Below are 17,079 nucleotides of genomic sequence, written 5' to 3' on the forward strand. Positions count from 1 at the left end.
TACGCATCAACCGGGTCGGGTATTTCCCCCAAAAGGCCGAAATGATTGACGTCAAGTTTGTTTTAAAAATAACCACTCTCATTAGGTTTGAATGGAGAAGAGACACTCACCGCCGGCCAGCAGGTTCTTCGCGATAAAATCCAAATTCTTGCGGGCCGCTTCCGTCTTGGCGGCCTTGGCGGCCGCGGCGCTGGCCACTTCGGTGTCACCACTTTTAAGCGATTCCATGGCTGGTACTGCGGAGAGTTGCTTCGGTAAACAATCGGAGAGAAATTCCACCCGAAAACGGAATCCGGAAAGTGGGTCACCAGCAGCTACTTTTATTCTCTTCTTTCTCGCCGAGCTGGCCACTGACCAACGGCAATTCACGTTAATTTGTGAGGCTCTTTTTTGGAACAACTTTGCAAAATCAACCGCACTTGTTCAATTCACTGTGAGGAATCGATTACTTTTCAATCATCTTTCCAACCATTCAATCACGAAGCTGCACTTTCTCTTATCGGTCACGAGATTGACCAACGAACCTGCCCTCGCACGGGGTCACTTCCTTGAAACTGGACCACAACAAACAAGCAATCAACAGCAGAAACCCGTTCAACAACCCCTTCCGGAACCGAACGACCCTCCTCAACGCACAAACTATTCTACACAAAAACACACTTCCCGGACGAACTGGCCACGGCTCACTGATTTTGGAAGTGAAAGTTTTCGCGTTCCGTCGACGTCAACATCCAGCTACGGAGCAGAACCACTTTTACGACCGATCGCGACGAACAGCAAACTGTGAATGAGCGATCGATCGGCCGCCAACAGTGAGAAAACGAGAGAGGATCGCGCGGAGACCGATCGGCGGATTTATGGTTACGTGGACAGGGTCACTGGAAGAGCGGACCAACGCGAGCAGCTGATGGCTCTGGCTGGAGAAGTGCGGTGGCGGCGCACGCGAGACTTGTGAAGTAAACAAAAATAGACCTTTTGACAGCAGTCGACCCTGCGGCTGAAAGTGTTGTAAGCAGAAGGAGGAAGTAAGTTTTGGAAAGGGCTGATCAGCATGGATCGGAAAATCGGGGAATCTAGTACTGCATTACAGGTTTCCCATTTAAACATTTTTGAGTTTTTGCTTAATTTTAGAATGTAAATACGAGGTAAATACTGTATTTAACGACACTTTTTAGGTTTCTCAATCTAATGGGACACTATAATAAACTCTGCGACAAATCGGAAAAAAACGAAAAATTTCAAAGTAAAAATCTTCATTCTAAAATTCTAAAATTCTAAAATTCTAAAATTCTAAAATTCTAAAATTCCAAAATTCTAAAATTCTAAAATTCTAAAATTCTAAAATTCTAAAATTCTAAAATTCTAAAATTCTAAAATTCTAAAATTCTAAAATTCTAAAATTTAAAATTCTAAAATTCTAAAATTCTAAAATTCTAAAATTCTAAAATTCTAAAATTCTAAAATTCTAAAATTCTAAAATTCTAAAATTCTAAAATTCTAAAATTCTAAAATTCTAAAATTCTAAAATTCTAAAATTCTAAAATTCTAAAATTCTAAAATTCTAAAATTCTAAAATTCTAAAATTCTAAAATTCTAAAATTCTAAAATTCTAAAATTCTAAAATTCTAAAATTCTAAAATTCTAAAATTCTAAAATTCTAAAATTCTAAAATTCTAAAATTCTAAAATTCTAAAATTCTAAAATTCTAAAATTCTAAAATTTAAAATTCTAAAATTCTAAAATTCTAAAATTTAAAATTCTAAAATTCTAAAATTTAAAATTCTAAAATTCTAAAATTCTAAAATTTAAAATTTAAAATTCTAAAATTCTAAAATTCTAAAATTCTAAAATTCTAAAATTCTAAAATTCTAAAATTCTAAAATTCTAAAATTCTAAAATTCTAAAATTCTAAAATTCTAAAATTCTAAAATTCTAAAATTCTAAAATTCTACAATTCTAAAATTCTAAAATTCTAAAATTCTAAAATTCTAAAATTCTAAAATTCTAAAATTCTAAAATTCTAAAATTCTAAAATTCTAAAATTCTAAAATTCTAAAATTCTAAAATTCTAAAATTTAAAATTTTAAAATTCTAAAATTCTAAAATTCTAAAATTTTAAATTCTAAAATTCTAAAATTCTAAAATTCTAAAATTCTAAAATTCTAAAATTCTAAAATTCTAAAATTCTAAAATTCTAAAATTTAAAATTCTAAAATTCTAAAATTCTAAAATTCTAAAATTCTAAAATTTAAAATTCTAAAATTCTAAAATTCTAAAATTCTAAAATTCTAAAATTCTAAAATTCTAAAATTCTAAAATTCTAAAATTCTAAAATTCTAAAATTCTAAAATTCTAAAATTCTAAAATTCTAAAATTCTAAAATTCTAAAATTCTAAAATTCTAAAATTCTAAAATTCTAAAATTCTAAAATTCTAAAATTCTAAAATTCTAAAATTCTAAAATTCTAAAATTCTAAAATTCTAAAATTCTAAAATTCTAAAATTCTAAAATTCTAAAATTCAAAAATTCTAAAATTCGAAAATTCTAAAATTTGAAAATTCGGAAATTCTAAAATTCTCAATTTTGTACTGGAACCAATTTATTGTTCGCCAAAAGTAGAGAGCATTGTTATCGATCATTGTTTTTTACAAGAATAAAACATTTGTGGCATTTGTGAACCTAGAGTTTGAGTCAAAAAATCTTAAGAAAGTGGACGGCGAGGTCGTCATTTTTTTATTATAATGTTTTAAAAAAGTATCATACAAAATGTAGGAAGGAGCACCCAAGGGAGCACCTCTCCTAAAAAGATACGGAAATCATTTGTGTTTTTTTTAAGCTGGAACAAGAGCTAGTCCTCAAGTCCTCTAGAATTATTTAAATTTTTTTAAAGATCTGCCTAAAAACCATTTTCCTAAGCTTTTTGAATCTATTTTTTGAATTTAATAAATTAATTTAATTAAAAAAAATTTTTTGAAGCCGAAATATATTTTTTTGATTTCTTAGATTCTAGTACCTCATGATTAATTTTATGAAAATCTTGCGAAAATGCATACGGCCCTTGTGAACGTAGTCGCTCATGTGTTCAGTCACAGGATTTGTTGTCACAAACAAACAAAACGTCATCCACCTGTCATGAGTGCACTCGTCCATTAATTGAATCAATCAAGTCAGCAGCTTCTCCGGTTCCAGGCTCGGATCAGATTCGTGTCCGCAAACTTTAATGTCCATCCGGTAATTTCCTCGTGGAAATCCGTCCGTTATTTTTCGTTATCATGTCCGCTAGCGGTCCCATCGTCGCGTAAGTTACGAATTTCTCGGAAGAAAGCTGATTCTATTACATTTGAAATTTCTTCCAGTTCGCTCAAGATTCCGTTCCCGACGCGACGTGAAGCCGAAATCGCCTACGACGTGCTGCGAGTGGACGCCGAACCAAAGCGCAGCTTCATCGAGAAGACCCTCAAGCTCGAGGACAACCAGCTGCTGGTGGAGTTCCGCGGCGAGCAGGCCAAGAACGTGCGCGTCGGCGTCGGTTCCTTCTTCGAGTCGCTGATTCTGTGCTGCGAAACGATTGACCAGTTTGGACCGGCCACCTCGGAGCAGTACGAGCACTACTAGGATGCCAGAACACACACCCGCCCCGACGCCCTCCCGTGCCATTTACGGATTCTGTCTGTTTCTGCTCTTCAAAACCCTCTTCATCCTGTACGTCCTCTGGGCCTTCATTCCAACGGAACTGCTGGACGGGTTCGGTCTCACCTACCTTCCGGACAAGTACTTTGCCCTGTTCATGCCGATTCTGCTCCTGGTCGGCCTCACCTTCTTCGCGTTCCTCGTTTACCCGTCGCTCTCACTTGCGATGATGCCCGACCGGGACGCGGTGGCCACCGTGACCGATCCGTACGCGATCGTGCGCTGTCAGTACCAGTTCCCGGATCGGCAGCACTGCAACCAGCGCATTGACCGCCCGTACGGCGACAGTTGGCTGGTGAAGCCGTTCTGCTCGAAGCACTCGATCCGGGTGACCACGGCCAGTGATCTGCGCGGGAGTGTCCGCATTTCGAACTTTTGCGATTGTCCGGCGGCGGCAGGGGGAGCCACGGATGAGGAGCGGTGCTTGTTGAGGAAGGATCCGGGCCATTTGGGACGGTTGAGGGGGAAGCCGATGGTGCCGGCGGTGGCAGATTTGAACATGGCCGAAGTGAGCCGGGTGTTGTACCGGAAGAAGGGGAGATAGCTTCTTGACCAACATTATTGAATTTAGTTTTTTTTTTTTTGTTCCTTGAAAGCATTTTGCCAAATGAAACGAGCAAAGCGGTGTGAATTCCTGCTAAGATAATCTTTATTATTTTTACTAAACATAAATTTCCAAAAAATGTAACTGGGAAATGGAATTGAATTCAAATAAATGTACAAACATTTTCACTAAGTATAAAGTACGTTTTTATTGTCGATTGAAGGTCTATTCCCGTACTGCAGAATTCTGCAATTCTGCACAAAAACGGCAGCAGCTTAATCTAACTAATTTTTACTTATTTTGACTAGTTGTAACTAAATTCAACTAAATTTAATTCAATCTTACTTAACTTAACTAAAATTTGACTAAATCTAACTAAATTTTACTATATTTAACTAAATTCAACTGATTTTAACTAAATTCAACTGAATTTAACTAAATTAAACTAAATTTAACTAAGTTTAACTGAACAGATCTAAATTTAACTAAATTTAATTAAATTGAAATAAATTAAGCGAAATTTTACGAAACTTAATCTAACTAAATTTGACTTATGTTGTAACTAAATTCAACTAAATTTAATTCAATTTACTTTAATCTAACGAAATTTAACTAAATTTGACTCAATTTAACTAAATTTAAGTATATTTAATCGAACTAAAATCATCTAAATTTAACTATAAAGTTTAACTAAATATAACTCAATTTAAGTCAATTTAACGTAATTTAACTAATTTTAACTGAATATAACTTTATTTTGCCAAAGATAACTAAGTGGGTGTAAATTAAGCAAAATGTAACTAAATTCAACTAAATTTAATTAAATCTAACTAAATTTTACTTAATTTTACTAAATATAAAAAAAATTACTAAATCTGTCTAAAATAACTAAACTTTACTAAATTTAACTAGATTTAACAAAATATAATTAAATTAAATTTAACTTAATTTAACTAATTTCAACTTGATAAAACTTAATTTTGCCAAAGTTTACTTAATTGAAATAAATGAAGCGAAATTTTTTACAACTTAATTAAATTTTATTTCATCTAACTAAATTTTACTTATTTTAACTAAATATAACCAATATAACCACTAAAATCAATTTAAAGTCCATACTAACCCAACATATATTTTTTTAGCTAGTTAGGTAAATAGTTTAAGTTTTGTTGTTAATTGGGTACTAAAGCCCTATGTCAATTTTTATGTACAACGGTAAAAAACACGATTAAAAACCATTTATGATCACTTTTTTTTTCATTTTAAAATGGTTTTTTGGCAAGACAACATTTTTTCGATGGATCAACTATGGTCTCCTTGGAACGAACTGTCAAGTAGGAGCTTTTCTGTCAAGAAGGACCGCGAGGCAAATTTTTTAAAATTGATTTAAAAATCCATTTTAAACTCTTTGTGGTCGTACAAAGGGTCATTGTACTCAGATTAATAAGCTTTATCGCTGTAAACTATAATATCAGCAATCTAAGCTTTATTTTAGGACCCAATTCAATAACAATTTTTTTTCACTGTTAATATTTTTAGCTGATAAAAATTGATAACTTAAGGTGTAACGGGCCATCATTAAATATGGCGAAAAAACATGGAGGAAAAATTATCCCGTTCCACTTTAACCATGACACTTTCCCGTTCCACCTTATACCGTAAAAATTGGAGGCACTTTTGAAATATTTATAATTCTCTGCATTTTTAACTGGTACACTGAAAATAATTACAATCACTAGACTCTAAACATTCTCGGGAATTCAGATAACTATAAAAATATTCACCTAAAGGCAAAACATTTCAGATTCTAGCCCTTTTTTGAGCGATTCATTTTCTCCATACAAAAATTGGTGCCACTAAAAACGTCTCAAAACGCTCGTTTTATTCTACATACCTCAATAAAATTATGATCACAAGACGTGCTGCAACCTGGAGAACCGGCAGATTTCCACCAAAAGTCACAAAACTCGCGATTTTCAGAAAATCTTCCCCCGAAAGTAGCGAGTTGAAAATTTCCGCGAGCAAATTTTTCTCTTGTTTGACACGATTTAACACAACCATCAGTTACATCAGTATTGGTAATCATCATGATTCGAATCACATCGTGTTGCCAGAAATTGTATTAGGGCATTTGATAACTAATTATTTTGATACTGATATTAGTGGATATTTTGTTTTCCTAAATGTCGTAAAAGTTTATTAAATTCGTTAATTTAGTTTTCGTATATAAATAATACATGTAACGAGTATAAAAAGCCAACAAATTAGTGAAAAGTAATTCAAAATAAAAGTTTATGCTAGAAGCTTTTTCAATTTTGGCAACACTTTTCTCTGACAGGTGGACCGGCTACTTTTGGCACTGACAGATCGGACAGATCTGTTTGTTTTCATTCTTTAAATTCGGACCGGTGCAAAGAGGAAAAAATTCACGAAAATAATCGGGTTCGTTTCCGGCGGAGCGTACGTGATTCGGTTTGAACCTGATCCGGATCGACTTTTGGCGGATTATTCTGCTTGCGGCGGGGGTGTTTGTGTTTTTGTCGGCGGCCAAACTATCGGACAACGCGCTGTTTTACTACATTTGTGGGAATTGCTTGGGCACCAGCATGATCTTCCCCCGAAAGCCGATAATGTACGGCGTAATGCTGGGAGGATGGACGCTCGGGTTCTACTCCGCCTACCCGGAGGCCACCACCGGATTCTGCATCGCCCTCTTCAGCTGCTGCTACATCACGCGAACCTGACCAGAGTCTGCTCCCTTTACCGGCGTCGATTCCCACCCAAGCGATGCCTTCTCACAGCAGCTGGTGGTACAACGAGCACTCTGACGACGGCGCGACCGACGATTAGCGGCGGAAGCAGTCGCAGCAGAAGTGGACAACCGGTTAACTTCCCTCTCGGGGGCGCAGTTGTGAGCTGACCAAATCCGTGTCGTTTCTGAAGGCCGCTAGAAGCACGAATTCAGGTGGAATCTGGGATGCTGTGCAATAGCCCCCGCGGATGTGTGAACGGATATCAGTTCCACAGGACACATCGGTGACGTGCAAGAACTCGAACCCGAGGCGCCCTGTTGGTAAGTGCTGCTTCTTCACGTGCCCGATTAGAAGGACTCTTTGATATTTAAATTTGTTTTTTTTTCTCCGCTGGTCTCATTCCAGGTTCACCTGCCGAGGTGTTGACAAGCGCCATCAGTTGCAGCTGCTGGACTTAAGACATGTGGAACAGTAAGGAGTGGCGTGTGGCGTTCTGTTCCGTTCTAAAGCCTGAAACCATTCAAGTCCTTCGTCCGTATCCAACCGGAACCGGAAGTGACCAGGCATTTACTGCTGACCTTACCAGCCAGGGCGATTACGACTTTGTAATTATGATCACAGTTTACACTCCAAAAGTTTTGACAGTTGCAAAACATATGAAATAAATGAAAAATAAATATTAACTAAATCAAACGAATTCAACCAAATGTTATACTATATTTATCACTTTGTATTTTTTGGTCCCCCCTCCCCCCTCCCTCCCTTAAACTGACTACGTGGTTTATTTCTACGGATCAGTTCATTAAAAAAAAAATGAGAAAAAAAATTAGAAACGGAGTGGTTTCCGAAAAAGGGGTTAAATGGTTCGACCTAGTGTGCGGGACCTTAAACCTATATGAACCGTAGAGAGTTGAGCAAAGAATTTCGAATTCAAATAAAGAAATTAACACATTTTTAATAAGATTTGTTTCTTGTTTCTGCAACTTCTGTAGAACATCTTCTTAAACCTAACACACACTCCCCCGTTACCCACCACCTCCTAGGGCGCCTCCTGCTTCTTGTTGCGGTTCCGGTTCTTGACGTTGTGTGTCTCGTAAAAGTTGCTGCCAATCTTTTTCCGCTTGCCGGCCCGCTCGGCCGCCCTCCGCTGCTTCGCCGTCTTCTTGAGCGGCCTCTTGCCACCAGCAGCCTGCCCCTCCGCTTCCTCCCCGTCCTGCTGACCACCCTCATCCTCGACGTTAAACTTACCGCTGGCCGATTTCGCGGACGCGGACTTGGCCGCCTTGGCACTCTTGTGGACGACCTTTCCGCTCTCCTCGTCGTACTCGTCCTCGGAGTAAAAGTCGGAAATGCCGGACGATTCTTCGTCCTGTTCCGCTGCGCTGGTTTGCTTCTTCTTTTCGCGCTTTTCGCGGGCTTCGGCCTTCTTTTCCTCTTTGAGCTTTTCCAGCAGTTCCTGGTCGATTTTGTCGATTTCGCGCACGTCTTCGCTTTCAAACTCCAGGTTGACCTTGATCTTGCGGAAGTCCTGGATCTGGAACAGTTCCTTGCCCTTTTTGATCGACTCGGGGATGGTCGGGGTGGCGGTCACGCCGGAGAACGAGCTCTTTTGGTCGTCTTCCGTGATTGAGGTGGCGTCCAGGACGGATTTGGGGATTTCGAAGCCTTCCGGTGGGACGTAAAACGGCAGTCGTCCGCGCTGCCAATCGTTCAGGATCATTTTCGCCACCGTTTGGATGTCGGGTTCGCCCTTTTTGAGCAGCTTGCCTGTTTTGCGGGCGATCTGTTCCAGGAAGTCAATGTGCGAGATCCACTCGGTCACGCCGTACGTTTTGACGAGGTATTCCTTGCGGATTCGGTACAGAACGTCTTCGATGTAATCTTCCGGATTGTTGACCAGCTCGACACGGACCACGCCCTTCAGGACCTTTTCGGTGTCGGTTTCCGCCGTCGGATAGACCACTCCGGGGCAATCGATCAGGAAGATGCGCTTCATCAGCGTGATGTACTGCCAGACCTTGGTTTCGCCGGCGATCGGGGCCACGTTGCAGACCTTCTTGCTGCGTAGCGCGTTGATAACGGACGACTTGCCCACGTTCGGATAGCCGATGAATCCGACGCTGATTTGCTTCTTGTCCACGTGCAGTTTGCCAATCTGACGGAGCAGATTAATCAGGGCGCCCTTTCCAAACGGATGCGTCAACGAGGCGTGGAACGCAATGGTCGGGAACTCCTTGCTCAGCAGCGCCACCCAACGCTGCGTCACCCAAATCGGCACCAAATCCACCTTGTTCAGCACAAAGAACAGATGCTTGTGAGGCTTCTCCTTCTTCAGGAATCCCTCGATGTACTTGGACCGGGTTCCCATCGGGTCACGCGCGTCCAGAACCTGCAGCAGCACATCCGCCGAGTCAATCACCTTGTGCAGCTCGTTCCAGATTCGCTTACTCTGACCAGCGGCAAAGATCCACTCCCGGACCTTGTCCTTAACCCCACCATCATCCCGCTCCAAGTCCCGGTCTTTCTCCTCGTCGTACCGCTCCGCCGATTCCTCCGCATTCTTGCTCAAATCCTCCAAATCCCGCACCTTCAGCGCCACCTTCTTGCGCTGCTTCTTCGGTCCGAACGTCGTGTCGAAGCTCTCCGTATCCAACAGGTGAACCCGCTGATATTTGGCCGTTTCATTCAGCAGCGTAATCGGCAAGTTCGTCTGCTTCATGACCACCTTGTACGGATCCTTAATCACCTTGCCCATCTCCTCTTGGAACTTTTGCAGCGAGCTCTGCGAAATGACCCGCGAGTTGGCGAACCACTTTGGCGACGGTTCCACCCGCGAAACCGTCCCACTCGACACCCAGCCCTGGAACGGCGCCGGCGTCAAAATCTTGCCCTTCCGGTCCCGCTTGGCCTTGAAATTCCGGTACATCTGCAGCCGCTTGATCGTCGATTTGGACCGCGGCTTTGCCACCCCCTTCAGGCCCTCCGTCGAGCGTTCCGGGTTCATGCTGTGGCCGGATTTGTTCGTCGACAGCTTCCGGGGCGGCCCCGGGCGGGAGCTCACTTTCGGCATGGTGGCGGCCTGCTTTCCAACGAAATTCGGCAAATGGACAAATGGAACGGGTGCGGATCGGTCGTGGCGACCCGAAAGAAGAAAAACGTGGTTTGATGTGTTTTGGTCGTGTTGATTGTGAGAAACGTCAAAACAAAAAGCGAAAGCGCCGAGGGAGCGGACATCGGCACGGAATTTGACAGCCCTGTGACTGAGGTTTTCGTGTGGAAACATGTGAAGTACCAGATTGGATTAACTAGGTGAGGTACAGGGTGGATTCGCTAGTTTGAACTTCATGTGCAATGGTTGAACATATCTTGAGTTTTTTTTGATAAGGTCCTATAAACAAATGTAAACATTGAGTGTATCCCGCTTACTCCGATGGACTTTGACATAAGGTGTGAAAGGGATACACTCAATGTTTACATTTGTTTATAGGACCTTATCAAAAAAAAACTCAAGATAATATGTACTCTTTGGTTGAACATTCCAGCTATAGTACGGTATGCTGATCGGAAGGAACGCGGTCAAGAAATGTTGCGTATAGAGTTATCTAAGCCCGAGCTCACGCACACTAGCACCCCATTTGTTTTGCTGGCGGGTACAAAATTTAACCTCAATCTTTTTCGTGTACGTACACGCAATACATGCGCACGTAGATAACTCTATTCTTTTCGTGACCCCCCCAAGAAAAGTTGACAGTTCGGTATGAGCGCGATTGACGGTGTACGCGCTTGAGGTTCTTTCGAGGAAAAAATAAAAAGATTAAAAATATTCAAAACTTAAAATTAAATCGATTAAAAATGTTTATTCAAAAACTTTTAACAACTTAAATTCTTAAATTCTTAAATTCTTAAATTCTTAAATTCTTAAATTCTTAAATTCTTAAATTCTTAAATTCTTAAATTCTTAAATTCTTAAATTCTTAAATTCTTAAATTCTTAAATTCTTAAATTCTTAAATTCTTAAATTCTTAAATTCTTAAATTCTTAAATTCTTAAATTCTTAAATTCTTAAATTCTTAAATTCTTAAATTCTTAAATTCTTAAATTCTTAAATTCTTAATTCTTAAATTCTTAAATTCTTAAATTCTTAAATTCTTAAATTCTTAAATTCTTAAATTCTTAAATTCTTAAATTCTTAAATTCTTAAATTCTTAAATTCTTAAATTCTTAAATTCTTAAATTCTTAAATTCTTAAATTCTTAAATTCTTAAATTCTTAAATTCTTAAATTCTTAAATTCTTAAATTCTTAAATTCTTAAATTCTTAAATTCTTAAATTCTTAAATTCTTAAATTCTTAAATTCTTAAATTCTTAAATTCTTAAATTCTTAAATTCTTAAATTCTTAAATTCTTAAATTCTTAAATTCATAAATTCTTAAATTCTTAAATTCTTAAATTCTTAAATTCTTAAATTCTTAAATTCTTAAATTCTTAAATTCTTAAATTCTTAAATTCTTAAATTCTTAAATTCTTAAATTCTTAAATTCTTAAATTCTTAAATTCTTAAATTCTTAAATTCTTAAATTCTTAAATTCTTAAATTCTTAAATTCTTAAATTCTTAAATTCTTAAATTCTTAAATTCTTAAATTCTTAAATTCTTAAATTCTTAAATTCTTAAATTCTTAAATTCTTAAATTCTTAAATTCTTAAATTCTTAAATTCTTAAATTCTTAAATTCTTAAATTCTTAAATTCTTAAATTCTTAAATTCTTAAATTCTTAAATTCTTAAATTCTTAAATTCTTAAATTCTTAAATTCTTAAATTCTTAAATTCTTAAATTCTTAAATTCTTAAATTCTTAAATTCTTAAATTCTTAAATTCTTAAATTCTTAAATTCTTAAATTCTTAAATTCTTAAATTCTTAAATTCTTAAATTCTTAAATTCTTAAATTCTTAAATTCTTAATTCTTAAATTCTTAAATTCTTAAATTCTTAAATTCTTAAATTCTTAAATTCTTAAATTCTTAAATTCTTAAATTCTTAAATTCTTAAATTCTTAAATTCTTAAATTCTTAAATTCTTAAAATCTTAAAATCTTAAATTCTTAAATTCTTAAATTCTTAAATTCTTAAATTCTTAAATTCTTAAATTCTTAAATTCTTAAATTCTTAAATTCTTAAATTCTTAAATTCTTAAATTCTTAAATTCTTAAATTCTTAAATTCTTAAATTCTTAAATTCTTAAATTCTTAAATTCTTAAATTCTTAAATTTCTTAATTTTTTTAAATTTTTTTATTCTTAAACTTTCATTCTAGATTTTTAAATTTTGGAAGAAATAGAGTTTTTGATTGTTATAATTTCGAGGTTTTCGTAAATTTGTATTTACGAATTTCTATATTTCCGATTTTTAAAACTTTTGGAATTTCGACTTGCACATTCGTTTCGAATTTTAACATTTTTGATCTATGGAATTTATAAAAACATTAAAAATTAAAATTATTATTCAATTCTGCATATTTTTAATTTTGATTTTCCAAATTTCAGATTTTTGTTGAAATTTTCTTTGTTATTTAAAAAAAATGTTATTTGAAATTTCTGAAATGTTTGTTTTTGAATTTGTTGTTTGGTTGGATTTCAAAATTTCAGATTATCCCACCGGAGGTCGCGTACGTGTACTTTGTACACAGTTTGTAAGGGCACTTGTAAGAAAGGCGAAAACACGCGACTTCCCGAAGGTTATTATTGTATTTTCAGTAAGAACATAGATATTTGTATGATTATTGTCAAGTTTAATTTCACTCTGATTACTTCATTTTGGTCCCGCGAGTGTGGATAAATCGGACAGTGCAGGGGACTCATAAGCCAGAGGTAGCTGGTTGGTACTAGCAATAAATTGTTGGTGACACGATGGCCGACATCTATAAAGACAACTTCTTTTTTTACTCCATTTCGACCGAAAAACTAAATCTGTCCTTTTAGTTTCAATATTCTGCTTTTTGAGATTCGGCGGGAATTTTAAATATTATTATCTCCAATACAAAATTATTAAAACGTTTGTAATTATCAGTCGCATTCAAAAAGAAAAATTACAATTCTTTGATTTTTTCATCAAAACATATTAGAAACAAGCACCGCGCGAAGAAACGTCAAACGCAATCTTTCCGTTTCTGTTACTTTTCAGCTGCGTACCGCTTAAGAAAAATCTTTTCGTGACCCTTTCCTTGACCGTTTCTTGGGCGTTTTTTTGTATGGAGTTTTGCGTTCCTTCCCATCTGCGTATCAGCCTTATTTTAGGAAACTTTTATCACAACTAATAAAACTGAAAAAATCATTGCACAGCGACTAAGAAAGTTGTTGTCTTCTTTTTCCAAAATTGATAAACTTACGCCAAAATAGTCAGTTTTAAAAACAGTACTTTAGAAGAACAATAAAAAATTATATCCATAGTTCCCGTATTTTTGAAGATACTAAAATGTGTGAAACAGAAATCTTGAAGCAATTGGGTCCTAAAATTAAGATTAGGTTGCTGATGTTACTGTTCACGACGATAAAGCTTATTTTTCTGAGTAAAATGACCCTTGGTACGACCACAAAGAGTTTAAAATGGATTTTTAAATCAACCTCAACCTCAATCTCTGTCGACCCCGGTTAGCATTTCATAAGACGAGCAATGTTTCATCGCGCCGGATCACACCTTTCTTTGGAGTGGGAAGGAAGTAAATGTTGGTCCAAGCCGGATTTGTTAGGTCGATAGGCAAGGTAATCTTAAGATCGTCTGTTCAAATCCCGGGGTGGAAGAGATTTTAGGGGCAAAAAGAGTTTTGAGGGGAGCCCCCCATTTCAAGCCTTCGGAAGCCTAGGACCGAGTAGGAATATGCATGGACCCTCGCATGGACCTGTGGGTAATAGTGCAAACTTAAATTGACAAAAAAATGTTTTATTTCAACATCGCAACACAACAAAGCTAATCCAAGTCCGAATCTAAACAATCCCGATGGATTCCCAGAAATCTAAGCATCATGTTCATTTCCTCAATGGAATCCAAGCTTTCCTGCTCTGGGCCACTACGAGTTTGTTCAGGTTTTTGAGGCTTTTTCTTGTTGTACTTTCTAGATGTACTTGGACCTTCCAGCAACTTCACCGAACTCTCGACCACGGCGCCATTCTCCCGGCAGTACCGTATAAAACTCCTCCAATGATCGATCCTTTCCAGCGTGCCCGGATCGCCCACCACAATCATCAGCGCTTGCGCCCTCGTCAGCGAAACGTTAATTCTTTTAGCGTTGTTCAAAAATTCCGCACTTTTGCTGCGAGCCCTCACCGTGGACATCAGCATGATGGGCTTCTCGCGCCCCTGGTATTGCTCCGTCGATCCGACTTCGATGTCGCTCCAGTGCCGCTTGTTCAGCAAATTCCTCAATAGACGAACTTGGCTGGCATATGGAGAGATTATACCGATTGAGCTCTGCTCGACCATCCTTCCACAAATGCCATGTTCAATGATACGCTCCACATAGGAAAGTACCTGCTCGGCTTCCTGCTCGTTGTACATGCTGGATGAGTTTTCATCTTGCATGGTCTCGCCAACCACCGAGTGGAAAATCAACGGGAAAGAACGATTCGGTAGACGGTCCCAACCGACCGCCCAATGAGTCTTCTCGGGTGAAGCTTGCGCTCGAAGTTCTCCTTGGTAGAAGGAGCGATTCGGAAACTCCAGCAAAGTTGGATGTGAGCGGAAGTTATCCCTGAGTTGGGTGATAACTCGGGGATCGTATTTTCCTCTACAGCGATCTCGTGCATACAGCCCCTTGTCCACGATGCGCTCTAGCAAGGACACGCTGTGTGTGGTATCATTCAGATATGCGTACGGAATAACCGGTCCCAATTGCTTCGGATCCCCAGCCAGCACAATACTGGCTGTAATGTCACTGCCATGAACACCAATGCCGATTATCGGGACCAGACTGGAAACCTCTTTGGCGCTTCCACATTCATCGATGAAGATGTAGCTGAAGTGGTTCTTTGGAACATCTGAATTTACCAGGCGACCAGCAGTTGACGCGGTACAAAGAACCACTCGGCAAGGGCGGATATTCTCATAAAACCTCTTGCCGTCCATACCAATATTCCAGCTACGAAGATTGGACACGTCCAGCACGTCTTGTTCTATATCTTTCTTTTTGCGCGCGCAAGATTTGGCAAAAAATCGAAAGATGTCTTTCTCTGGAATGATTTCCAGCAGTCGGCTGGTAAGCTCGTTGGCGGCCGAATTCGAAGTGGCCACTGCTAGGACATTCGTCGTGGGTAGAAGTTTGTAGATCTGTCCGATGGCTTCCACGAGGGTGGACGTTTTACCGGTACCCGGTGGACCAAACAGCACGTAAGGCGCTGGAAATGATGTTTGATTTACGATATTCTGAATCGCTTGTACTTGTTCATGATTTGAAGCAACACTCGGCCGAAACCACTCGAAGCTGAAACTGATTAGTACGGTTTAGGTGACTGACCTTCATTTCATCGATTTAGAACTAACCTTGAAAAATAAATATACGGGTTTCGCGCGCTTTTCCCGGTGTAAGACTCAGCAAAGAACACCCGTTCTATAACGCTCTCTTGTAACATCTCCAGAGCGCGGTACTCCATCTGATACGTGGTCCTTTCGGCAAGAAACTCAATCTTAGTCACTCTGTTATACTGTAGCTCTTTCTCAGTAAAAATGATCACATATTTTGCGTCCACTAGGTCCACAGTACCCGAAAACTTTTTAATCTCATCGTCACCAAATTCAACACTGAAACGAACTCCAACGTCTTCTTTGATGATGGAGGAATATTTTCTGATCTGGTGCTTCTGCAAGAAAAATCACTCCTTAAAAAATAGACCTACAAAATTAATTCCCCTTTCCCTTACTGATAACTGGTACTTGAAACCACCAACTGCACGGTCTACCAGATTCGGTTTGGGAACCAAGGTTGGCGCAAGGATGAAGCACCTCCGGAATTCTTTGTTCACGTGTTCATCCTCGATTTGGTTCAGCAATTCCAGGCGTGGCTTGTAGTTGGACACCGTCAGCGATAATCCTTGCTTAGCTTCCGCAACTTCGGCCAACAGCAGGTTTTCCTCCGGACCGAATGTAGCGGAAGGCTTGAATTTGTTCTCGTAAATTCGCCTGACCGCTTCGGGAACCTCGTACTCCTCAATTTCGATTTTAGGTGACTTCTTGTACGTGCTGGACCAAGAACACGTGGTTAAAATTTGAACTTTTAATTTAATTACAAGAGTTACCGCTTTATGAAGGGTCTGTTACCCGAAGGTCTTCCAAAGGGTCTACCACGAGTTGATCTGGGCCTGAGTAAGTTACTCGAACTGGAACCATATTCAAGGTAAGACCGGTAAGACTTTAACCCAAATCCACTATCCATAGTTCAACTCTTTTAAGAAAACTTATCTTTTGACCAACACGAAACTCAATCTAACTGTTCCGCTTGAGCTCATCAAGAATTGTGAACCTATTTATTCCCGCAAAGTGTCGATTATTTTGCTACAGTTTGTAAAACTGAACGTCTCAACAACTCATGTAAGAGCATGGAGATATTGTGAAATCATTGCACATGCGATTTTTAGGTTTAATCGCGATGAAACGGGCAAATTCATGATTCAGATTTTACAAGAATATGAAACCCTAAGGTGACCATACTTTAAGAGGCTTCTTAATGGTTCACATTTTACCCCTAACTGATTTATTTTCAATAGTTTTGCTGAAAGAAAAGAAAAAACGCCCACGCTGCAAATCACACATCCCCACCCATCGGCGATATCATAGTTTGGCGGGAAGTGGCACTCGAGGAAGCCCTCGTGTCGTGTAAATCGACAGATTGTTTCGAGTAAACATCAGCAGCAGTCACGTCTGGGGCTATAAAATCCCTTTCTCACGTTGACAGCAGTCGCCAATGATTAATAATCTAGCTCGTAAAAGTCTTTGTTAAATGATTAAAACGGATCTGCGGTATAATTTTAGAATTTTAGAATTTTAGAATTTTAGAATTTTAGAATTTAAGAATTTTAGAATTTTAGAATTTTAGAATTTTAGAATTTT

General features: G+C 38.2%; 5 protein-coding genes across 5 annotated transcripts in view; 2 read left to right on the forward strand and 3 right to left on the reverse strand.

Moving 5' to 3' along the window:
* The window catches only part of LOC6032289 (graves disease carrier protein homolog), a 33,150-nt gene extending 32,213 nt beyond the window's left edge, over positions 1-937 (reverse strand). The window contains exon 1 of the mRNA XM_038255064.1: positions 111-937. Within this exon, the coding sequence (XP_038110992.1) occupies positions 111-228 (118 nt within the window). The 5' untranslated portion in view covers positions 229-937. The remainder of the gene's footprint in view (positions 1-110) is intronic.
* Positions 938-3,114: 2,177 nt separating this feature from the next.
* Positions 3,115-3,653, forward strand: LOC6032288 (EKC/KEOPS complex subunit LAGE3). Its single transcript, XM_038257440.1, has 2 exons — positions 3,115-3,298; positions 3,357-3,653. Exons 1-2 carry the CDS (start codon positions 3,273-3,275, stop codon positions 3,613-3,615), a joined length of 285 nt encoding a protein of 94 aa, XP_038113368.1. The 5' UTR covers positions 3,115-3,272; the 3' UTR covers positions 3,616-3,653.
* On the forward strand, positions 3,590-4,429 carry LOC119767832. Its single transcript, XM_038257438.1, has one exon. It carries the CDS (start codon positions 3,617-3,619, stop codon positions 4,232-4,234), a length of 618 nt encoding a protein of 205 aa, XP_038113366.1. The 5' UTR covers positions 3,590-3,616; the 3' UTR covers positions 4,235-4,429.
* Positions 4,430-7,938: 3,509 nt separating this feature from the next.
* Positions 7,939-10,187, reverse strand: LOC6032287 (nucleolar GTP-binding protein 2). Its single transcript, XM_001842871.2, has one exon. The coding sequence runs from the start codon at positions 10,055-10,057 to the stop codon at positions 8,027-8,029; it is 2,031 nt and encodes a 676-aa protein (XP_001842923.2). The 5' UTR covers positions 10,058-10,187; the 3' UTR covers positions 7,939-8,026.
* Positions 10,188-13,899: 3,712 nt separating this feature from the next.
* Positions 13,900-16,987, reverse strand: LOC6032286 (putative helicase MOV-10). The gene is made up of 4 exons (XM_038257464.1): positions 16,269-16,987; positions 15,894-16,212; positions 15,517-15,833; positions 13,900-15,463 (listed from the first exon to the last, which is right to left on the reverse strand). Exons 1-4 carry the CDS (start codon positions 16,403-16,405, stop codon positions 13,948-13,950), a joined length of 2,289 nt encoding a protein of 762 aa, XP_038113392.1. The 5' UTR covers positions 16,406-16,987; the 3' UTR covers positions 13,900-13,947.
* Positions 16,988-17,079: the final 92 nt, after the last annotated feature.

This window comes from Culex quinquefasciatus, chromosome 2 (genome assembly GCF_015732765.1).
Source record: "Culex quinquefasciatus strain JHB chromosome 2, VPISU_Cqui_1.0_pri_paternal, whole genome shotgun sequence".
NCBI lineage: Eukaryota > Metazoa > Arthropoda > Insecta > Diptera > Culicidae > Culex > Culex quinquefasciatus.